The sequence below is a fragment of the Tamandua tetradactyla genome, chromosome 9 (genome assembly GCF_023851605.1).
Source record: "Tamandua tetradactyla isolate mTamTet1 chromosome 9, mTamTet1.pri, whole genome shotgun sequence".
NCBI classification, from domain to species: Eukaryota; Metazoa; Chordata; class Mammalia; order Pilosa; family Myrmecophagidae; genus Tamandua; species Tamandua tetradactyla.
In genome coordinates, this window is record NC_135335.1 from 57,689,453 (window position 1) to 57,715,117 (window position 25,665).

The 25,665-nt window shown below is 38.4% G+C and overlaps 1 protein-coding gene across 9 annotated transcripts in view; it reads right to left on the reverse strand.

Moving 5' to 3' along the window:
- SEMA5A (semaphorin 5A) overlaps positions 1–25,665 on the reverse strand; it is a 574,926-nt gene that overhangs the window by 283,736 nt on the left and 265,525 nt on the right. For all 9 annotated transcript variants that reach the window (XM_077116834.1, XM_077116833.1, XM_077116837.1 and 6 more), the window contains one exon: positions 10,220–10,265. In XM_077116834.1, coding sequence (XP_076972949.1) covers positions 10,220–10,265 — 46 coding nt within the window. The remainder of the gene's footprint in view (positions 1–10,219; positions 10,266–25,665) is intronic.

Consider the following 25,665-nt stretch of genomic DNA (forward strand, 5'->3'; position numbering starts at 1 on the left):
TGCAAGAGACCTGGGTTCGATTCCCAGACCATGCACCCCCCAAAAAATAATAATAATATTAAATAATTTTTTAATTAAACATTTACCAACCATTGTCTGATGAACTAAAATATATCTATATACATAGATATAGATATATTTCATTCTATTGTGTTCACTCATTCATTCAGGAAATGCTTAGCATTTACTAAGTACTTGGAGCCATACAGTTGACAAACTTTTTCTTAAAAGCTCAGACGTAAATATTTTAGGCTTTGCAGACCAAATGATCTCTGTTGCAACTGGCTAGTGCCACTGATGCCGCAGTCCACGTAAAGGAGTGGTCACCACTGTGTGCCAATAAAACTTTATTAACAATGGTCACAAGATGACAGGACAGAAAAGAAAGAGTTTGGTTGCATGAAAATGAAACCTAAACTCTTTAACTATGGCCTGCAGGCCTTCGTTTTTTATGACCTCTGAAGGATTTTAATGAAGATAATCTCTAAAATTCCTTCCAGTTTAGAACACTATGATTTTAAGGCCATATGATAAAGACGTGCAAAAAAGAAAATAAAGTTCAGAATCATGATTTTTGAGGACTGAGGGGGGAGACATGTCTCTGTAAGTTAAGATATTAATCATTGCAAAATCTTATTTAAATGGTTATCCTAAATTATTAATAAATATATCTTTCTTTAAATTATACAGGAGAATATACAACTGAGGGTAGTTATGGCATGATGTTATGAGCCATCAGAGAGTGTACTGTTATAATACATTGACTCAATTTACTTTTTTTTTTTTTTTTTTTTTTTTTTTTTTTTTTTTTAAAGGAAAGACAGAGAGAAGGAAGGAAGGAAGGAAGAAAGGGAAACATTTTTAAACATTTTCTTGTTTTATTGTATTCTGTTTCTCCGTTTTTGTTACATGGGCTGGGGCCGGGAATCGAACCGAGGTCCTCCGGCATAGCAGGCAAGCACTTTGCCCGCTGAGCCACCGCGGCCCGCCCACTCAATTTACTTTTAAATTTAATTTGATATTAATAAAAGGAAGGAATTTTAACTCAGAATTCCAGCAGCTTCTTTGGTAATGGCCACTAAGGATTCAGGCATGTGTTTGTTGCATAAGAAATCTAAAGAGAAAATTTTCCCAAGCACATCTAGGTGAGTATAGATTCAATCAAGTAATCCTAAGCTTACAGACTAGGAAACTGAGGCAGCAGTTATCTAATTCAGGGATTCTCAGTCTTGGCACTATTGACATATGGAACTGGACAATCCTTTGTTGAATGTGGATGGGCTGCCTGGTGCATTGTGGGATGTTTTACAGTGTCCCTTGTTTCTACATGGCAGATGCCAGCAGCAGCAGCCCCTGCCCTGACAAGAAAAACATCCCCAGACATCGCCAAATGTCCCCAGCAGTAAAACCAACCCCAGTGTAGAACCACGTCTATAAATTGACTCAAATTAAAAGTCAATTTCCCAACTCCTGGTATACAGGAAAAAGAATTCATAATCTACCTTTACTGTCAAGATATTTCTCTACCAATACTGACCATGTTATCAGAGAGGTGTAAGTTTCAGTTTGGAAATCCTAGGGAAGCAAGTGGAAAACTGGAACACAGCTTATTCCAGCAGCTGTGAGTGAGAAACAAGCTGGGAACTCGTTTCCCTCTTCAGTAAGAAAACAATATAAAAATGGCTTTTGAGCTATTTCCCAAAAGAATGTTAGAAAGATACTGGGGTTAAATGAGCGGCAGCCCTTTTGTGTTCCTCGGACGCTGCTCACCAAGAGCCCAGCGCCAGCCATCAGCCCAGACGGGTAAAGGTTGTCAATTAGACTGGAGCCAGCTGCATGTTTCATATTTTTCAAAAAGCTTTGCTCTTGCACAATAACCACAGTGATCAAAGGAAGAAGAAAAGCGATGCTGAAGACCTGAATCTGTTATTATGACATGAACTAGGAAAGACGCATATTTGTCAGCAGCAGTGTCTTCTATTACTGTGCCTCAAATTGATCGGTTTTCAGTATACAACTGCTTAATTTCAGCTCACAGTGAACTACGGGAAAAAGTTTCACACCCTCCAAATGGAAAGATGCCATATAAATATCACATTAATATTTGATTTTCTAGTTGTTTAGGAAAAACAGGTTTTATTGTCTTAAAGGCAACTCTTGATCTTTCACTTTAGTATGTAAATGGACGCCTGCTTGATACTCATAACAAGTGTTCAGAAAATTTACCCCATAGCATATTTACATGTGAATATTCTTATAGTGATGTTTTAGTTTTCCTGGTTGCTAGAAGCAGACACCATGAAATGGGCTGGCTTAAATCATGAGAATTTATTAGTGTACAGTTTTGAGGCTGAGAAAAATGTCTAGATCAAGGCATAAACATGGAGATGCTTTCTTCCCAATTTTAATTTTAATGAAGACAGCTATCCTTGGCACACAGCAGTATCTGTTGGTCTCCTTTCTCTTCCAGGTTTGGTTGCTTTCACCTTCTTGCTTCCATGGCTTCCTTTCTGTCTATCTCCCTCTCTCCTTCTCTTTCTCCCTCTTCATTCCTAGCAAAAGGACTAAGACTATCTTGAATGAGATGGGTCACACTTCAACTGAAGGAGCCTTGTCAAAATTCCTACTTACAATGGGTTCAAAACACAGGAACAGATTAACTTTAATAGTATGTTTTTCTGGGGTACATACAGCATCAAACCAGCACAAGTGATGTCAAGAAAGTTACTTCAAAAAAATAATGTACACTCAGGGAAAAAGAGTAATTCCATCACAATGCCTGCTCAAATGTTTAATGCTTGAGAAGCTCAACTGATGATGTCTCACTCTCACAAAGGAGACAAGCTTCTGTTGGGCAGAACAAAAAAGGAGCTCTGGAATTGGGATTCTGTTGATTCCGGTTTCAGATTGTTCCCAGGATCAGGGTTATTAGGCATTTTGACTGTGTAGGGAATTCTGAAGCCACCTCATAAAAGCTCATTGTGGTCGGCTGAATCATGCCCATCCCCCAACAAAAGGGATGCTCTTCATCTGAAAGCACATTCCTGTGAGTGTGAACTCCTGTAAATAAGACCTTTTGGAGATGTTAAATTCACGTGTGGCTCAACTGAATGAGAGTGAGTCTTAATCCATATTACTAGAGGCCTTAGACTGAGAAAAAACCTGTTGCCAGAAGTAAGAGAAAGCGACCAGGTGAGGCCAGAGTCAGAGGAAACCAGAAGAGCTATATACAAGAGGGAGAGATGTCTACATGATGGGAGACAGAGAGGCAAGTCAAGGAACCAGAAGGATTGTGACAAGCCAGCAACAGAAAGCTACACCTTGGGGAGAAAGCACAGTCAATCTGATACCCTGATTTTGGAATTGTAGCCTCTGAAAGTGTGAGCCTATAAATTTTTATTGCTTTATTGTTTAAATTTTTATTGCTACACCTATGGTGTAGCATTTGTCATAGCAGCCTGGAAAACTAAGACACCCATCTTTTTCATCCCTCAATTTTAAGCATGGCTCTACAAACTTGAACTACCATACATGACAATGTTTCCGGTGAACAAAGTGCTCCAGCAACTATGTGTAATGCCAGTAATTCATCTCCCACCCTCCATTCACGGCTCTGGAAGGAATGAGGGCTGAAGGTACTTAGTCTCACTGAACATCGTAAAGTAGGGCCACCAATTTGTTGTGCCTGGGCCACCCTGACTTCAGAAGGGGAAAAGCAGAGGATGCCATAAGCAGTGTCCACCACACTCCTTCCATGGCCAGGAACTATGCTGGCAGCTCTGCATAAAGGTGTACCTTGAATCCCAGGGCCATAGATGGGAAGGACTTAGGGGCTCTTTAGAAGTCTAGGAAGGTCACTGAGTAGAAGGAAAGGAGGAATTATTAGTGTCACCTTCCTCATCACTGATTCTAAAACTACCTTTAGACAGGAGGAGGATTTGGGGGAAGAGAGAGGGAAGAACAGTATTGAGAGCAGAGATAACCAGTGTATAAGAATTGTATCTACGTCAGGAATTACCTATATTTTAGAATTTCCCTTTTGGGCATGAGTGCGTATACAGGTATATCATAGGATGTCTCTTTCAGCAAGTCATTTCTTATCTGTCTAGTCTTTGGGTGGTGTAACTTTCCTTCTTTGGAGGTGGGCGATAAAAATATGAAGTTTGACTCACATTCCACTGATGGGAAGTTGCATAAAAAGATAAAGACTGAATATACTATGAGATAACAAGAGATCGAAAGGTTAATGGACATTTATTTTGAGTCTAACCCATGGAAGGCAATCTAATCTAATATTAAGGACACAGAGAGAAAGAAAACACTCCTCAGAAACACTAGGAGAGAATTTCAATAGGAGGCAGTAAGTACTGGGTGAGAACATGGAGACAAGGCTGTGAAAGCATGAAGACCATCAGCCCAGTGGAGCTCAGAGCCCATTACAAAGCACTAATGTCCAAAGTGAGGCTCCACGGATCAGCATATTCCTCCAGATTCAGAGGGCAAGTAGGTAAAAGTGTTTCAGAGAAAGGACAGCAAAATCAAATGCTTATGGGACAGACTACAGTTGGAGAAAACTACAAGCAGTTTGACACTACTAGAGAAGTTAGGAAGGTATCCAAGGTGATGGGGGCAGGACACATACAGTTTGAGCAGCCACTCGTAAGTTTGGCTGCTTGATATGCCAATCTGATCCCATGGGTGTGCTCTGCTGCCCCTGAAAGCTCTGGCCAGGTCCAGCTGTGGGAGGCCTGGACCCAGCTCTGGGTTCACCAGAAGCCCTAGAATTCACAACACCCAAAATCAAACAAGGGGTCACTAGTGTTAAGGGCTACTGCTGCACCAGATTCAATTCTGTTTCTCTCCACTTTTGTGCAAAATCTGACTCAGATTCCTTATTTTCCCAAATGTTTGAACAACAATTTTCTATTTTGAGTGAAAGAGGGAAGAAGAAAATGTTGAACCTGAGATATTCAAATTAATCCAGGTCACCCCAGGTGGAAAATAATCTTTCTAAAACATCACTAAAGACATAGAAGTCACTGACACTTGTTATTACTTGTCACCTAAACTTGACCATCCAATAGCATGCGCCTACTAGCCACACCTGGCAACTAAGCACTTGCTTGAAATGTAGTTGGGCCACATAAAGACATGCCAAAGTGTAAAATACACACTGGAAAAGCCTTATTGGGGGAATGGTGAGAAAGGGGGAAAACTCAACTTCCTCAAGTGGAGAATTCTTGATATTCTCACAAGCAATGGGGACAACCAAAGCAATAGGTGGATACCTCAATCTGGGGGTTTGTTTTCATATGAAACTTAACCCCACAAAGGATAGGCTAAGCCTACCTAAAATTAGGCCTAAGAGTCAACTCCAAGAGAATCGCTTTTGTTGCTCAGATGTGGCCTCTCTCACTCAGCCAACATGACAAACAAACTCACTCCCTCTCCCTCTCTACATGGTACATCACTCCCAGGGGTGTGGACCTTCTTGGCAACGTGAGACAGAAATTCTAGAATGAGCTGGGACTCAGGATCAAGGAATTGAAGAAACTTTCTTGACCAAAAGGGGAAAGAGAGAAATGAGACGAAATAAAGTGTTAATGGCTGAGAGATTCCAAACAGAGTTGAGAGGCTGTCATGGAAATTATTCTTACACATTATATAGATATCACCATTTTAGTTAATGTATAATGGAGAGGCTGGAGGGAATTGCCTGAAAATGTAGACCTGTGTCCCAGTCACCATGTTTCTTAAAGATCATTGTATAATAATACAGCTTTTGCAATGTGACTGTAATTGTGAAAACCTTGTGTCTGATGCTCCTTTTATCTACCTTATCGACAGATGAATAAAACATATGGTTTAAAAATAAATAAATAATAGGGGGAACAAATGTTAAAATAAATTTAGTAGATTAAAATGCTAGTGATCAATGAAAGGGAGGGGTAAGGGGTATGGTATGTATGAATATTTTTCTGTTTTCTTTTTATTTCTTTTTCTGAATTGATGCAAATGTTCTAAGAAATTATCATAATGATGAATATATAATTATGTGATGATTTTGTGACTTATTGATTATATTTCAAGAATGGAATGATCATATGGTAAGACTATTTGTGTTTGTATATGTTATGTTGAATAAAAAAAAATACATGCTGGATTTTGAAGACTTCATACCAAAAAAAAAAAAAAAAGGAATGAAAATATCTCTCAATTTCTTTCAATGATTATATGATTTGATGAAGTGATAATATTTGGGATACACTGACTAAAGTAAACTATATTATTAAAAATAATTTCACCTGTTCCTGCTGTACCTTTTTTAGCATGTCTGCCAGGAAATCTTAAGTTGCCTAAGCAATCCACATTCTGTTTCTATTGGACAGCACTCTCTATAACACCAGTGTGACCTTTTGTTAAGCAGTGTGCTCAGTCCATTTTTTTACACTTGGAAATAGTCATTTACATTAAAATATTCACATAAATCATTAAGCGCTCTTTCCTGAAGACATATGACAGCAAACAGACTTCATGAAGAACAGCCAGCTTTCCCTCTCCCCACTCCAGGTAAACAGTGGTCTCCAGAGCAGCACACACAGCCACTGAATTAAAGAGGATAGCTGACCGCTTTGCACCAGCAGTATGATGATGTTTGATATCTGTTATCAGAAATCTGTTTCCAAAGCCACCATTCAGAAAGCCACGGCCTTCTTCCTTTGATCCTCCATCAGCAGACTCAGCTCTCACCAGGAGGGGAGGCGGATGGCCTGCCCATACTTCAATTAGAGTGCATCAAACCTGCCAATACCTTAAACCTGACTCTTCCACCAAAAGGCAGTCATGACAACAAGAAGCAAAAATGAGAAAAGCACAATTAGCTTTCTTGCTTCCACAGCTTTAGCTTATATGTGCCAACGAAATATACATCTCCTAATATTTTGTATCTACTTGTTTTTAAATAATCGAGAATAGTTGCAAGAATAGCACAATGGACTCTTATGAGCATCCTTTGACCAGATTCACAAGTTAACATTGTATGACATTTGCCTTATCAATCTCTCTCTCTGTAGGTGTGTGTGTGTATGGACAGCTTGTATATGTGTGTATACGGATAACACACATATAAAAATATATATAGCAACTTTTTTTTACTTATTTAAATCTAAGTTTTAGAAATGAAATCTTTTACCACCTAAATATTTCAATGGGTATTTCCAAAGAGCAAGGGCATTATCCTAAAAAAATACATTAAAGTTATTAAAATCAAGAAACAAACAATAATACACTTCTACTATCTTATCTCAGAACCTATTTTTTCCTTCTAAGAAGTTCAGAATGAGGCACTGCATTTGAATGTCAGATCTAGTTGTGCTCCTTATTTGGACTCGCTCCTCAATCCTTTTTTGCCTTCCATAATTTCATGATTTTTGAAGAGTAGTCTGATTTTTTTGTAGACTGGCTCTCAATTTTGGTTTGTCTGATGTTCCCTCACAAGTGTGGCTGAAATGTCATGGAAGGCTAAGTGCCTTTCTCCATGCATCCAGTCAGGAAGCTTTTGGTAATATTAGTCCCATTACTGGTGAAATTACCTTCAGCTATTAGGCTATGATATTTTCCAGGTCACCTCACTATCAAGCTACTATTTTTCCTACTGTAATTTATATTATCATACTAAGTAAATATTCTGGCTACCATCAAACTCTCACCCATTTATTTTTAATTTTTTCTTATTTTTTTCATCACCCATATATTTTAACACCCATTGTTCATTTTTACCTGAATCAATTATGAGTGTGATGGTTGCAAAATGAAAATTTTCTAGTTGTCTTTCCTTCTATGTAATAGCATCTTATAGCAAGGAAGAGAGGTCCTTTTGAGCCATTAGTTTTATTTATTTATTTTCTATATTAGTATATACTCATGGGTTCTTAATATAGCCCAAAAATCCTTTTAATGAAGAATGAGATTTAGAAAACAATACCTGTGTACTGAGTGTGCTCACTACCACTGAGGCAATAGCCTTCCAGATCCTCTCTACTGAATAGCTAGAAAATAACTGTGTGTATGTGCATGCATTAAACACATACTATATGGCAAATAATATATTACATACTGAGGTTCAAGAAGCATCATATATGGTCTCTGTCTATTAAAAAAGCTATCATTTCGAAAAAAGATTATTTTACATCAGCATTTTAAAATGGTATGTGGGTTGAATTGCTGATCATTCTGATTCTCTTTTTGTGTGTGTGTGTGTGGGGGGGGGGGGTTGGGAGGAAGGTGCATGGTCCAGGAATCAAACCAGGTCTCCCACATGGCAGATGAGAATTCTACCATTGAACTACCCTTGCATCACCCTTTGATTCTTTTTTAATACATTCATAATTTTACCAACATCAGCTCACTTAAAGACTTTAGTTACATACTGAATTGCATATTTAGTTACATATTAAAAGACAACTCATTACCTAGTGGGATGAAACTGTTATGATATTTTATTATCTATAACACTGTGCTTTATCTCTTTTGCATACCTTTATTTAATTTTCACAATGATAATATGGAGTTGGTAGCATTTTGTGGCCACTGTACAGACAAAAAAACAAATATTTACAGGAAATCATCACAGAACTGGATCACATCTGGATGTATCTTCAAAACCGTAGCTTTGTTGTATTAATATTGGCCTTCCTTATAAGGATTGGCTTATTTCAAGACCCTGGGATCAATATCAAACCCTAACTGAATTTTCCTGACTGTTCATAAATAATAGCATTACAAGGAGAAAAAAGAAATAACCAATTCTACAGTCACTTCTTAAACCTCTAGGGTATGAGGGTCATATTAAAATTGGATAAGGAACATTTTTCTAAACTACACACATCTCAAGGACTCTGGCATGCTCTATGGGGAAATTCCAGAATACTTTTGAGGGAGACGTGTGTGCCCTAATCTTCCACTTTCATAAGACATGCTGAAGGCCGGACCATTCGGGGGGAGGGGTTGGAGTGTGAAATGGGCCTTCATGATTCAGATCTGCCACAGAATAAATCTTGCATTCAAGCATAAGGATTTCAGACTCCTTCAAACTTCCAGAGCAGGAGCAGGTAAACTGCATTTTCATCTGTCTGATACCAGACAGTGAGTTCTATGCCTGAAGTGCTCAAATGACCAATTCCTGAACACTAGGGTTTCAAAGAGAAAGAATTTATTGCAAGGTGTCAAGCAGGACATCAGATGGCCTACTGGCCCAAAAATCTGACTCCCCTTGAGTCTAAGGAGTTTAGGGTTTTTATAGATTCAAACAAGGGAAAATGGAGTAATTACCATTTCAGCAGGAAGTATAAGCAGAAAAAAAGTGGGATATTGAGTTATTACCACCTCAATAGCAAGTATAGGCAGAAGCAATTTACCGACTTGAGGGGAATGGGCTAGAACCAAGTAAATGGTTAATTTTGAACTGATTCAAGTTGCTCCATTAGAATTACGGGTAACCCTTGTGATTACCAGTTTCTAAAGGAAAAAAAAAACGGATAAAGGTAGTACAAATGAGTATCAGTCACCCAGTTTTTACAATCACAAGGTGAGAAGATGAAAGCTATACAATCATTATCAGAGATCAAGGCAGCTGTATTATAGTTCAGAGATTCCAGGTATTTCCATCTGAAAGTACAAAGGAATATCTATATAATGATCCAATAATCATAATCACTCCCTGTACTCTAACTTCTCTATTACAACTCATGATTTGTTATTTGCTACATGTGGTGCTTAACCCACCTTGCATATCTATTTTATGTTAAATGATAAAAGTAAAATAAAGATGCTTTTAAAAGGTGATTGATTTTTATAAGAATAGAATGGCCAAAGGCATCAGGTCAAATGATCAGATTACTCCAACTAGGAGGAAAGGGGTGCTTCCAGATATTAGGGAACTGTCCCTTGAATTGTCTATCTTCCAATGAAGAGTAAATCAGGATGGTACCCAAGAAATGAGGAGGGACCAAAGGCAGGAGAAAAAAGTTAATTGGGTATCAAAGCAGGTAATGACTCATATCAAACAGGTCAGATAAGAGTCCCATGGCCTGACTTTCTGAGAGAATGCAGCCCTGCTCTGTCTTGATTAGTACCATCACATTTATCTGTCTGCACCCCTTAAACAATGAACTAATTGGGATGCAAAAATGAAAGCGTGACAAAAATAAATTGCACCTACCTGGATGAGAGACAGATCCTCAAGCTGTAATCTGAAAAGGTAGTTCCTACAAAACACAAAAAGAGAATTTTATTTTAATCTATTCAAAACGAGCTTATAAAATCACATGAACAAGGAAATACAATAGCTTTGGCTCCCAAAGCATCCTCCTGCTAAGAACATATTAAGCACAATTTTCCTTGGGCATCATAGTACAAAGATGCATTCTGTATGTCAACAGACTCACATTTAGGGGAAATGGGACAAATTAGGAATAAGGTGTGCATGTGTGAGAGGAAAGCTTACTTTCACTATTATTCATGGGCTCTCTTAATCTATGTGGAACAGCCAAGAGGATGCAAACATTCAATTCTGAAACCAAGGTCAACTTAAGGAGACAATCCAAAACCATTCCTCCTGAGTCATCATTCTTACTGTTCATCTACAGTCACCAGGTTTTATAATTACAGAGTATAGAGACTTTGAATGAAACAGTGGTCTAAGTATCACAGCACTCCATCTTGTTGGATGAACTGAATGCACAGGAGGGTTAGAAGCATCAACTTGTCAGGCTGCCTCAAGGAGGCTACAGCTATCAAGGGCTTGAAAGGGAGTCAGCTCTGGCTGCCCAACTGTGAAATGCGAAATCAGAGAAAAGGAAGTTTTCAATCTTCAGCAATAAAGGGGAAGAACAATGAAATATGTAGTAAAGATCAGCAGAGCATGGGAAATAAAAACATGAATGCTATTTACTTTAGGCTTTGGAGTATTAATGCTGTAGCTTTTAGAAACAACTAATTGCTATGCACTGGCCTCCAGCTCAAATAGTGTGGACCTTGTCATCATCAAGATGAGAAGTGGGCAAGCTGTAGCAGTGCCGAGCTACTGGTGACAGCAGGGAAAGGCTGCCCAGGTGAAACAATAGTGCCCAGGAGGCCCTGGCATCAGATGAGATGCAGGCGTGGCTGGGAGGTCACTGTTGTAAGAGGCGGGTTCAGGCACTAAGAAAAGAACATTTTCCCAAGGCCCATAAAAGAAAGTGGGGGAAGGAGTAAACATGGAGATGGGACATGCTCTCCCAGCAGGAAAGAAGCGGGCAGCCATGCCAGTCCAAGGGCATATCGAGAAACCCCGTATCTCTAGGGTTGGAGAGGGGAGGGCAAAGTTTTGTGACACGTGCACCATGACTAGTGCTGGAGGAGGAGAGGAATTGGAGTTCACATGTAGGAGGGCCCCAAGCATCCAGCCCTCCCCACCCCTGCAAGTCAGTTTACTCACATTTCTCCAACGGGGACTTGCTGCCATCCCAATTCAGGGAAAATTGCCCCAAATCATATAACAGTCTTTTCACCATGCTCTCTCTGACCCTCCCATTTAGCCACTGAATTACCACCATAGAAGTTTCCAGAAGCACTGCTTGGCACATGCTGACCCTACCTTAAAACCCTCTGGAGACAACAGCCCATCCCTAGAGGAAAGTCAAGCCATAGCCCTCTCTGCTGAACTAGACTAAAATATGTCTGTGATCAGAGGTGAAAATGGCTGAAGACTGTTTTTATTTAATCAGACTCCAGGAAGATTCAAGGTTTCCAACAGAAAGGCTGTGCTACAGGGGAAGGAAAGTGAAATCGGAGCATGCATGGAAGAATATGGAAATGCTGCCAAGGTAGGGGCCACTTGAGGCTTGCTAGCATTTGGAGACTTGCCAATCTCCCACCTGATGCTGGAGAGAGAGAGAGAGCAGCAGCAGCCTCTGCAAGGGGAGGGCAGAAATCCTCACACACTCACAGAGACAGCTTTCAGATAAGTGCCAGCTGTATCCTCCACCCCATGATCAGCACAGCTCCTTCCCTTCACTTCCTTTCACACAGAATGAGGCAGTATGGTCTAGGGGTTAAGAGTACTTGTGCAAAAGCCAGAGCCCTACAACCATGCAACCTTGGGAAGGAAGCTCAACCACACTTTGCCTTGGTTTTCCCACCTGCAAAATTGAGCTAATAATCATACCTACTTCCCAGGGCTGTTGTGAGATTTAATGAGTTAACTGTACAAAAAGCACTTAGATTAGGGTCTGTCAGATAGATATTGCTAGTCCTCAGTCAATAGTAGTTACTTCTAGATATTTTATGAAAAATACTAGAATTTCCCACACACATTGAGATTCACATCATATTCTCCACTGCAGAGAGAGGTGAAGGGTGATTCCGCCCTCTGGCAATTGCACAATTATTTCTGCTTGTTGAAGTATTTGGGGTCGTTGATCCATCATTGATGGTAGGGATGGAGGTGGTGATATGGGGATTAATTTTAAAAAAGAAGACCCAGGCATCCCACTCTTTTCTAAGCCACTGTTATAAGAAAGACTTCTTTTCTGTAAATATTTCCAATAAAAGAAACCATTCATATTTTCCGTCAATGGATCACCTGGTGATACTCCAAGGCCATATATGTGTGTATATGCCTCTCTCTGTCTTTCTCTGTCTCTCTCTCTCTCACACACACACACACATGCACACAAGCACACAAGCACCACAGTATCTGCCTCTAGGAAGGAAGCTCTCATACAGAGACGAAGAGCTGGAAGCGCACTCACACCATTATACAAAGAAGACATTAGCTCTCTCTGAAGTGCTCCCTGGACAGCTGGGCACTCTCTACCAAGGTGCCTCTCTCCCGGGGGATGGGTTGGAGGAGGGATCACAATCAGTCCGTATAATGCTTAATTCCAGTTTTCAGGTGCTTTCTGTAGACAAAGATACTGGTTTAGGATGAAAGTATGCCTCCTTGCCAATCCACATCTCCCCAGTCAAATCTAACTCTTCTGAACATATCTTTTTCTGCCTCTCAGGTGCCAACAGTCTGTATAGCTACTTCCTCCATCACCATGTGCCCACCACTACCAGTGGATTTCAACCATCTCTTTCTCCTTTCATAAACAGTGGAACACTAGGGTCCCGTCCCCAGTCATCTCATCGGATTAACAGATCAACATGGCACAGACATTTCATAGGTGAAAGAAGGGGTGTAGAGATGAGGGCTGTGCTAACAGGGGAAAATACCACAGTGATTACAGTATGCCATCACCACCACCACCCAACCCCCAGCTGAGGAAAAGCACCAAAGAGGGTCTGAAATTTCCCTTTAGTAGTTTCTCCAGGTTACAAGATGCAATTTTTTAATCTAAAAAAATTACAGAATTCAATAATTAAAGAGCTAAACTGTCATTTAAGAGGGTATATCTCCCAATTTGCACATGGGATAGATACAATTTAAGAAGTCTAGATTTCTAAGACTCTGAGTTCAGGCACTGAAGCTATAAAAGTCACTACTACCCCATACAACAACTGTTAAAAAAGTTGAAAAAGTAATTAGACTTCAACTAGAGATATGAATGAAGCTGATTTTGATAGGACTAAGACAAATCAAAATACAGGGTAAAGGATAATACAGTGTATATTTTAAAATTTCAACTCCTGTGTGAGACCAAAGGAAAGGATGTTTATTTGTTGCAAAATTCATATTTTGGGCAGCACATTATCTAATTCAACTTGTATGATCAGTTTAATTGAACACCATAATTACATGGACTCTTGAAAAGGGTGTGAGATCCCGTGGTTTGTACAGCTTAGTGTCATGCTATGATATATCCCAGAGTAATTTTGGCAGAGAACAAAAAAGTATTTGCAAAGTCCCCTTGAGGGACTGGGGAGAAAGAAGGAAATATTCAACTTCCCCACCTGGGGAATTCCAGATGTCCTCACAAGCAGTGGGAATAACCAATACAACGGCTAAGCCCTCAATCTTGGGGTTCGCCCCTATGAAACTTACTCCTGCAAAGGATAAGCTAAGCCTACTGATAATTACATCTAAGAGTCACCCCCAGAGAACTTGTTTTGTTGCTCAGACATGACTCTCTAAGTCAACTCAGCAGGTGAACTCACTACCCTTCCCCCATTGTGGGACATGACTCCAAGGGGTGTAAATGTCTCTGGCAACATGGGAGAGGTCTCCCAGAATGAACCTGGCATCATGGGATTGAGAAATCCTTCTTGACCAAAAGGGGGAAGAGACAAATGAGACAAAATAAAGTTTCAGTGGCTGAGAGATTTCAAACAGAGACAAGAGTTTATCCTGCAGGTTATTCTTATGCATTCTATAGATATTCCGTTTTAGTTTATGGTGTATCAGAGTGGCTAGAGAGAAGTACCTGAAACTTGAACGGTAGCCTTGATTCTTGAAGGTGATTGTATAACGATATAGCTTTTACAACGTGACCATGTGATTGTGAAAACCTTGCATCTGATGCTCCTTTTATCCTGAGTATGGACAGATAAGTAAAAGAATAAGGATGATAAATAAATAATAGAGGGGGATAAAGAGTAAAAAATTGGGTAGATTGAAATACTAAGTGGTCAGTGAGAGAGGTAAGGGGTATGGAACGCATGAGTTTTTTTCTTTTTTCTTTTTCTTTTTTCTTCTGAAATGATGCAAATGTTCTAAAAATCATTGTGATGAAGATTTTGTGATGATATTGTGAGCTATGTGATGATTTGGGAGCCACTGATTTTACAACATGTATGGACTGTAAATATATGAAGATTTCTCAATTAAAAAAAAATACAGACAAAATAAAAAGCAAAGGAGGAAGAAGGAAAAAGAGGTTCAGTGTTACTTGTCCAAGATTATAGGATTCAGAGACAATTCTGTGATGAGAAACAATCCATTCCAACTTGATATCCCTGGTCCACTGCACATGGCCTCACAAATTCAATGTCCCCATCCCAATTTCTTACACCAAACACACCCATACGCACACACACAAACATGTATACACGAGGTAACGGTTCTTAGTGTACAATTATTTCATGTCTTCATTGCTCATTCACAGGCAACTTTACAAGTCTGCTTAAGGCAGGTTCATGCCATAGCACAGCTAATGACAAGTTTTTGATTCTTCTAATCAATCAATCTTTACTTCTTGAACAGTTATTTGACTGTGACATTTGTCCACCCTTTGAGAGAATGAGTTGATCCCAGTGGCCTGGCTGATTAAAAGATGTCTGTTTTTACCTCGTTATTTCATGTGAATTCTTCCTGAAACTGCATGTCTATACTAATTCTAAGAAGTTCCAGTTTCTTCATTTATGAGAGAAGAGCATTAAACCAGACAATCTGCCAATGCATTCAAAGAACACAAATTCCTTAAAGACTGTAATTCTGTTTAACTATATACAATGCCCAATATATTTGGATGAATAAATTATCACTTAATGAAAAATTTCAATGAACTCTTGATATATTCTTTTCAAATGTTTTTATTTTCATAATTGAGCACCATATTCCAAAATAATCCTACATGGAACCCAAATGTAATAATTAAGATAATTTTTATCAGGATAAATGCATGTATTAGGTACTTATATATGACACTAACTTGTTAATCAAATATCAGTGGAGTGCTCACAGCTATTTACTGTCTGGCATAGCCTCAACATCCATTTAATTTCTACATTCATGTTGGTTGATTGGTTACTTTTTCTGGTGCTGTTTTGTTTTGTTTGTTTTAGTGACACATTTTAGAAGGTACTTTGAGATATTTGCTTAATTAATGAATGTGATCTATGCATAAATTTCAGTAGGCAGTTAAATGCATTGCAGGAAACTTTTGTGTTAGCAAGTTGTAGCATTAGATACTTTAGTGGCCATTTTATGTTATGTATTACAGTTTTCAAGTATGTTAAAAGAAAAGACTTAAATGAAACATTTGTGAAATCCTTAATCACTTCCCTAGAAATCAAGAATTTGACAAAACACAGTGTAGATTCTTCTATTCTCAAAGCCCTATCGCCAAGCTATCTGGGTTCAAGTGCAATTCCAAGTGCTCTTTTGTTGTAGGAAAAATTCCAATCCAGCTAGCCACAAGAGGGACCTAAAATATCCCCAGACAGCTTGATCCATCACAGTTTAGGTCATTGACCTCTGAAGTTAAAGGTTACAAAAAGAAAGCAAATCTTCTAAAGGGAAAACAAAAATGGATATTCCCAGATGTTGGGCCCTCACACAGTAAAGTAAGACGTATGGTCCCCTGCAAGCAGCTGGTCTCCAGGGCACAGCAGAAGAGGCAATCACTTCATCTTGCAACTGCAAGAGCACAGAGGAGCGAAAGCAATATATGTAAAGTTCACAAGAAAGGCCACCAACCTTTCCAACATGAAGGAATGACGCTCATGGCACCCAGCCATCCGGGAATGCTAACCAAACGGTTCACATAGGGTCAGTGTCTCAAATAGGGCAATGCTTTGAGTAACTCAAAGCATTTAAGTGGTCTCATTCATCTTCCTAACACTGCTAGATGTAAATAGATAGTAATAAGGAATATTGCCATTCTTCCAGGAGAAAGCCCGTGGTGCAAGAGGTTAAGAAATTCAATTCTTAGACAGTATTATTTGCATAGCTTAGGGGAGAGCTATGCTATGTTTCCATTTTTCTCCTCTTATTATGGAAGTATTAAGTGAGAGGTTACCAAGCCATGAGGTTTAGATTTATGGCTAAAGTAAATAAAAATGAGCTTTTTCTTCCCTTGGTAGAGACCAATTTCTTCTTTCAAGTGTCTTGGAATGAGATTTGACATTGCATATTCAAATAAAAGAACCATATTACTTTTAGGAGTAATAATATATGAGGAGTATTGTGATACAACAGACTCAATAATTCAAATCACAAAGCCATGAAATTTGGCAGAGCAGCCTGACAATTTTGAAGCCATTCATCCTTTCCCCACTAGACTTCGGAGTGTGCGCTCTCCCTCTTCACCAGAGTTTATTTCTTATTGACTCTAGAATTGAATAACTCATTTCTGCATCCCATCACATCCCCCAGTGGCCTATTAGCCACAAATCACTAAGCACAATAATATATTCTCTTAGGGAGCAGTATTGGCTTTAATAGATGAAGTTCATTTGTGTCTCCGTGTAAAGTAATAAAATTCAGCCTGCATTAAAGAAAAGGTTGAGCCATCATGAGCATATTAACTAAATGACTCATTTTATCTGGAGACACTATAAAACTTAACTCTGACCTCCATTAATTATGAAAGACACAGGTGTTTTAAAGCGACATTCTCTTAGAATAACCCAATTGGTCTCTGATGAATTTGACTATAAAATCAAAGAAAAACTTCCGTGATATGATTGAACATGTAGGTTAGACGCTTGCTTTTAACTGAAGGGTAGAAGACAAGATAGTTAATGGTAATCCTCTATTTTGCACAAAGAGGAAACAAAGAAACAAGTAAAACTATGAAAAACTTTTTAACGATGGCATGGAGAAACGTTGTTGTTGTTTAATAAGAGACCAAGGTGGATCATGAAACAATCGGACAACAACACACATAACTGCAGATAAACCACTACCAGTCAGGTAAGTCTGACACCAACGTGGAAAGTTAGGCTCACACATGCCAACACCAGCTTCATTCTGTTACTTTGCTTCACTGCAAGGTTCTACCCTAACTGTCCAAGTCTACCAGCACAGAGCTTTAAACAGTGAAGTTCTCTACAGTGCTCCACATTATCAATTGTGTCAACAGACTTGAAGATAAAAATATTTGTGACACCAAAGCTAAAGAAAAGTACTAACTATATCCTATTTAGCATAAAAAACTCTTTAAAAGAATTAGCTTATCAGCTAAATATTTAGCATATCAATCCTATCAATAAATTTACAGAAGATGAAGATTGAACTTACTCATGTAACCAACTCGTGTACTTCACCAACCTACCTGTGGTTGCTACTTCCAAGACATTTCATTGTTCTAGTTAATAATGACACATCATTATTTTGCAAATCCTAGGAGGCTTTTTTTATTTTTGGAAATCCTAGGAGACTTTTTCGTTTTTGGTGGCCATAACCATCATAAAAAGTATCTCTCTCTCTCTTTCATGTACATTTTTAGACAGGTTTTTGAGAGCTGAACTAAGGTTTAAAAATGGCAAGCTGTTCCAGACAATATAATATTATATTTAAATAATATCACATTTGTGCATGTTGAATTGTTTTCTTTTTTATTTTGCTAATATATTTTCAAATACGGTGATAAACATGATCATTTTGTTAGCTACTTCCTTAGCCAGAATTTTTCCTACTCGCCACCAAAAAAGTAAAGTTATGTTCTTTGGGCTAGGAAAATTTTCAGAATATCAAGCTTTTTCGTTGCTTTTATGTATATCCCATACCCACCCTCCCAGAACCCTACTGGCTTATTCCATGCCCTAATCCCCAAAGGGCATTCCAAACCCCTTAAAATTCTTGTTTATTAGGAATCTTTCAACGAATACATCAAGACCAATATCATATGGTTTTAATAAGTCTTGTATGCTTAATTGCCCAGATTAAAAGGGCAGAGTGATAGATGGACAGTCTCTTTCTATTTAGCAGGTACAATGAAATAACAAAGAAAATGTCAGAAAAAATATAATCCAAGCAATCTTTGTCCATAATCATATTTAGGGACACAGTTATTAATCATGATCATTAGTAATCACACTGACAATTTAAATCATATTTGAGCTATAAATATTACCTACAAATCTCTATGTGCTTTGTTGCAGATGATGATTTATTACTCTAAATTTAACTTTCAACTACTGCTTTTGCAGGGTTGTTAGGTATTTGATTCATACCTTTCCATTCTTCAATTATTAGATATAATGTCCATTTAAAAAAATACCAAGTGAACATTCCTATGCTTCTTTTAACCTGTGCTTTTTTAGGAATGTTGATCCTTTGAATTAGCTCCATACGTAATTATTTTTATGACTTATCTTTAGTTAGTATAAAATCCAGGATTTCTTTGTGTAATGTGTCTTCAGCTATCAAAGAACTCTACCTCAATCTCCCATATGCTAAGTCCCTGATAATGCCATCACAAATGGCCAGGCTCCCAAGTCTTGCTGAATAATCTAGGGCCTTCATACCCCATCCACCCATTTTGTTATCCATCCATCACTGTCAAATACTGCTCGAAAGATAGCTAGCTTCCCAGCTCCATTTCAACTATCACTGCCAAAATTCAAGTTCTCTCTGTGTTCAGCCCCCAACTGCTGCCCCTACCTCTAAATTCTCTAAACTCGGGCGGGCCGCGGTGGCTCAGCGGGCAAAGTGCTTGCCTGCTATGCCGGAGGACCTCGGTTCGATTCCCGGCCCCAGCCCATGTAACAAAAACGGAGAAACAGAATACAATAAAACAAGAAAATGTTTCCCTTTCTTCCTTCCTTCCTTCCTTCTATCCTTCCTTCCTTCTCTCTGTCTTTCCTTTAAAAAAAAAAAAAAAAAAAAAAAAATTCTCTAAACTCTAACACATTCTGCCCCAATATGGGAGACTTTTCTACTAAAGCAAATCTGACCATGTGAATATGTTGGCTTAGAAAAACTCCTCCACTTCTCAATGCCTTCAGCAGAGGTTCTCAAATCTGCCAGGCAGCAGGTTTTTTGGAGAGGTTATATAAAGAAAAGATCCTGGCATTACTTCCAGAAAATTATATGCAGATGACCTGGAGGCCTGGACATTAGCATTCATGAAAGGCCCTCAGGTTATGTTCACCATGACCCAAACCGGAATCACTTGTCCTGAGGATGAGTCCAAGCTTCCCCATAATCCATCCCACCCAAAATCCATTCTCCTCTCCAGTCATTGCCCCTCAGATTCACCATTAGGTCAGGTGAAGCAGACCTCTTTCCACCTTCATCATTATTTCTCATTTCCCCTGCTTATTCCCCAGGACAGAAAGGTTCCTTCTTACCTGTGAAACGCTAACTCATCCTGGAGACTAAACTGGAAAACCACACTTTTCTTAAAGGGACTGACAATAAATTATTTGGCCTTTGCAGCCTCCTCCATAACTATTTAACTGTGCCATTGTAGCTCGTTGGCAGCCACATGCAATATCTAAATGAGTGGGTATGGCTGTGTTCCAATAAAACTTTATTTACAAAACAGGAGGCTGGCAGCTGGCAAAAACCTGCATAAGGCTATTCAAGATAGAAAGCATGCTTCCTCTGTGTTTCCCCAAGGCCTAAGACACTTCCTGGCAAAAAAATATGTTCAATAAATACTTCACAAATGAAAAGTCATGAAAGTATAACTGCACAAGCTAATAAATTCTGCTGGAATCCACGTGGGAGTGGCAAAGGAAATGCTCTAGGTTCGCAAACATACTTTCTTTCTAGCTTCATTTATTCACCAGTTCAACAATATTAGTCAATTTACAATTTCTTTCCACATGAGGCTGGGGATGGGGGTGGGGTGAGAGTGGGGTGGGCAAACAAAGAAACCGTCAAAGCAAAAATCTGTGGTTAAGTTTGATTCTTAATCTGACACATTATGCTCTCCTTGGTAGATCTTTAATCATTTACTGCCTCTCTTTACATACACATGATAAACCAGGTGCTTTCCATTTCTGATTATCTAGAATGTTTTGACAGTGTTCTTGGGAAAGCTATTAAATATTGGGATACCATCAGTAGAGAATCAAAATCTACTTATCATTTTAAAATTTACTTTTATTAATTGGGGCATAATTTTGAAATGTTACAGAATGAAACCATCAACCTTAAAATGGTTATAGAAACACTCAAAATTTTAGCACATATACATGCATACAAACAAAAACTAAAGAGGCTGATGAATTTTTATCATAACTCTCTGTTAGCTCATTCAAGGAATCTGGGAAAAGGAGGACTACATAGATTTAAAATCTAATAAATCAAAACTATTCTGCTAAGCTTATCTTCCCCAAGCTCAAGCTGGAGGAAAGTATAGAAGTTATTTATTTATTTTTATAGTAGTAGGGAAACTAGATGGCTAAAAGAAACCAATCTCTATTATTCAGTCATAAAAGGAATGAAGTTCTGATAAATGCTACAACCATAGAAGAACCTCAGAAACATGACGTTGAGTGAAATAAGCCAGACACAAAAGGACAAATATTGTCTGATCCCACTTATGTGAAATATCTAAAATGGGCAAAGTCATAGAGACAGGAAAGAGAGAGATTGGAGGAATGGGGAGATGTCACTTAATAGGTACAAAGCTGCTGTCTGGGGTGATGTAGAAGCTTGAGTAGTGTATGGTGCTAATGGCAGCCTATCATTGTAAATGTAATTAATGCCACTGAATTGTACTTAAAAAGTTAAAATGGAAAATTTTAAGTGCAAATGTGTATAGCCATAGTAAAATTAAAATAATGAATTAATCAAATTTAAAAGAAGTCTCTGCCACATTGCTACCTCTCAAAACTTGCCAAAACTCAACTTCTTTTGAGTAGGATCCTAAAGAACACCTCCACCAATATACAAGATTCTACAAAGACTTTATAAAGTAGGGTAACCTTCCAGAAAACTATAACTTCTAGATGAGTTGCTGGATCAGATAAGTTCTGAAACTTAGAGGGGCCAGTCTTTCCAGAACATCAGCTGGTTCCATGCCCCTACCCCATATTAATGACAGCCCCTTCCAATGTGAAAAAGTTAGAATGGCTATTGTCCAAATACCACTAAAGAGTGAGAGAAAGATCAGCAGTGATGGTGAAGTTATACAGAGAACGCAGAGTTTAACAAACAAATATGATTGCTGAATCATTATATTGATATTTCTTTTAGTCTTCAGTATCTTAATACAGCTAGAAATAAAAACCTAAAATTGTGAAATTGTAACCCATACCAAATTCTGAAATCTGTTCTATAACCAATTGTTGTGTTGTGCTTTGAAATTTATTGCTTTTTTGTGTATATGTTACTTTTCACAAAAAAAGAAAAAAAGTAATGATAAGAAATATACCTATTCCTTCTAGCCTCCAATACTCTAGAGCACCTAAAAGAAAAATCTGAGATGATTGTGGTAGCCCATGACAAACTGTATGATCTGTCCTGTAACTACTTATTGAAGAGTTGTTTAAAAACTATTGCTTTCCTTTCTTTGCTTTGTATATATGTCATATTATACAATTAAGAAAAAAGAAGTCTCTCCCAGAAACAATGCTTTTAGATTAGACCCCCTGTCCACTCAAAGCACACACCCTGGGCCACATTCTAGCCAAGTGAAAGAGCAGAGTTGGGAGTGGGGATCAGAGGAATTGTAATTTTGAATGAATGCCCCAGGTGCTACTCATGTTCACTGATGTTTGGCAAATGTTAGACAGAAGATAGCAAGGCCAGCAAACATGGTGGGGACTTTAATATAGACGAGATCAATAACTGAAAGAGGCCAATAGGAAGAAAGAGGAGAATAGGTATAAAAAGGCGGAAGAGAAGTAGAAAGTATCCTAAGAGAAAAAAAACACCTCTATGTATTGAGTGTCAACACTGAGAAGGAGTGGGAGAGAGAAGGGAAATTTTTAAACCATCAAGTGATAGATTAAAAAGATTTGAGGTAGGAAGAGGTGAAAAAGAAGGGCAGGAATGAAAAGACACACACCTTTGTTCTTTTCCTCACCAACAACTTTTCTTAAGTCATCATTAATGTAAGCAAACTATAAATACCATCATTACCACGGCTTTCTTTGAAGATGAGGTCGACTGCTTTTTGGATTCACTCCTGATTACTGATTTCATTCCACTCAGCATGAGTTACCTTTAATTGTGTAAACTGGACCAAAATATATATCCCTTGGAAAATGGAAAAAAGTTGTGGATATTGAAAGCAGACTCAACAATCTCATAAAAATCTCCAGGATTCCATTTAATTGCATGCTGCTTCCAACAGATTAATCTTAAGGCAAAACTATAAAGTAAAAACAAAGAACTATAACCACCAAAAGCAGAAGAATTATATTGGCCATTTTTAAAAGAAATAAATGTCCTGTGAATCTACAATCTAGCCCCTATGTTTAGAACCAATATCAAAACCATTTTGCAAGGAGAAGCCCAGTCTAATTAAATGGAATTATTCCCATTTATTAAATGTGCTCTTATGGAGCTATGTGTTTTGAACACCAAAAGCAAATTCATACCACAAAAACAAGTTAATCTGGCCTTCCCATTTAGGTTTTCTAGATTCGAACTATGGGAAAAATGAGTGGTTCCAAGTGCGCTGGTTTGAATCTGTTGTATACCCCAGAAAAGCCATGTCCTTTAATCCTCATTCAATATTACTGGATGGAATTTTTTTTTATTGTTTCCATGGAGATGTGACCCACCCAACTGTGGGTGGTAATCTTTGATTAGGAGGTTTCCATGAAGATGTGTCTCCACCCATTCAAGGTGGGGTTGCTTACTGGAACCCTCTAAGAGGGAACCATTTTGGAAAAAGCTTTAGAGCCACCAGAACCATGAGAGCCCCCATGGCCAGAGGCAATTTGCATCAAATTGCCAGGATGCAATTTGAATAGCATTAAAATTAAATGCTTCAAAGGACATAAATTGCCTTATTTACCATCGATTATGATTATTTAACAACCAAAGTCTGATATTACCTTCCCACCACCACAGCTGTGGACAGATGGATGGGTAGCCCTGCTGGTACTTGTGTGACAGCCCAAGTTCTTACTAAAAAGGCAGAGGGCACAAGACCATGTCCTTCAATGTACATATTTATACCACACCAAAGCTTGTAAAGTAGAGTAGGACAAAGAGAAATCAATTTATAGGGAGAAAATATCAAAAGTCCAAGAAAAAAAAAAAAACTGAAGGAAACTCACATTTCCGAAATTGAGATGTCCTTAAAAAACTGTTTTCAATTAGGAAATCCAATTTGGAAAGAAAAGCACCTAAATAGCCACGAAGACCTTCCCACATGTGCCACATGGTGTGCTCAAGTCACAGAATCTTTGACGTGAAACTCTTTTTGTCCTCACCACTTCAACAGCTCATGCTTTATAAAAGCATGGCTAATTGGAGAGGGTACAAGTGTAGTTCAGTGGTAGGATTCTCACCTGTCATGTGCAAGACCCAGGTTTGATTCCCAATCCATGCATTTCCCAAACAAACAAAACAAATAAACAAAACAAACAAACAAACACATTCAACAAATGGCATTGCAATACAGGATACTCACATGGAAAAAAATAATGAAATGTGACCCTGTTATTCAGCATACAAAAAATAAAATAAAAAACAAATAAATGAAAAAGTAAATAAAAAAGGGCCAATTTGTGAACACCGTCACTACTACTAAAACATTGCATTTTATGAGGACTAAGTCTGTTGTGAAAGTAAAAAACCAAGTTTATCCACCAGCTACCAGGACCAGCCATCCAAATATGGAACAGCCATATCAGAGTGACTGAGTAAGGAATCTCTTGTCAACCTTAAAGCTAATCTAAAATACTAAAGCAAGAAAATTGGTTCCCTTATTTTACTGGAAAATAAAAACGCAATTGCCCTCTCTTGCATCTATCATTACAATCTTATCTACAGCAAAACTTGTATCGAGTTTGGGCAGTAGCATTACTATCATTACTTCTATAATTATCTCTACAAAAACTACACACCATAGCATGTTCTTTCATTTTGATTATTTTTTAATGACATGAAAAATGCTTTTAGAAGGTTCTTTCAAAAAGGAGTATAGAAACCATTCAACAATTTTATCTCGGGAATATAAATAATAATAAATCAAATAATGCAGGAAAATAACTGAAAATGTCTACTGTGATTATTTCTGAAACTGTTTTTTTCCTTTATGCTTTACTGTACTTTCCACATTTTCTAAAATGAGAATGGCTAAGTTTTGTCATTGAAAACACAAACATCATTAATTTTTAATGAGGCTTGAGTAGAAAAGGATATGATTCAATGGTTTAGAATACTGTAAAAGAGAATGTGCATCTTGGAACTGGTGGATTTTGGGGAACCTTCCAGAATTTGCATGAATCCAGATTTAAGTAACTTGTGAGGCTACAATGCCTCCAATACCTGTTTCGGTTTCTTGGCTGCTAAAGCTGATGTCATACAATGGGTTTGCTTAAACACTGGGAATTTGTTGGTTCACGGCTTTGATGATAACAGAAACCTAACACTGAGCTGTCAGCAAGGTGATGCTTTCTCCTCAAAGACTGCGCAGTCTGGCTGGCTGCTTGCATGCTGGGGTTCTTGGTTTCTCCATCACATGACAATGCACATGGTGGTGTCTTCCTTCTCACCTGGGTTCTGCTGACTTTCAGTTCCCTGGCTACTCCCCATGGCATCATCGATTTCTAATTTCCTTTGCATACAACGACTTGAGCCATACTGTATTAAAGCGCACACACCCCCGCCATGCAGTTGGGGCACATCTTACTTAACTAGTAACATCTACAAAGGTCCTATTTACAAGTGGGTTCACAGTCACAGGACCGTAAGTTGGGAACCGAACATCCCTTTTGTGGGGGACATGATGCAATCCCTAACATCACATACAAGAGGCTTTTCTTCTGCAGCACAATGAACTTCTTTTAGTGAACAATGTGAAAAATCTTTAATTGAATTCAATT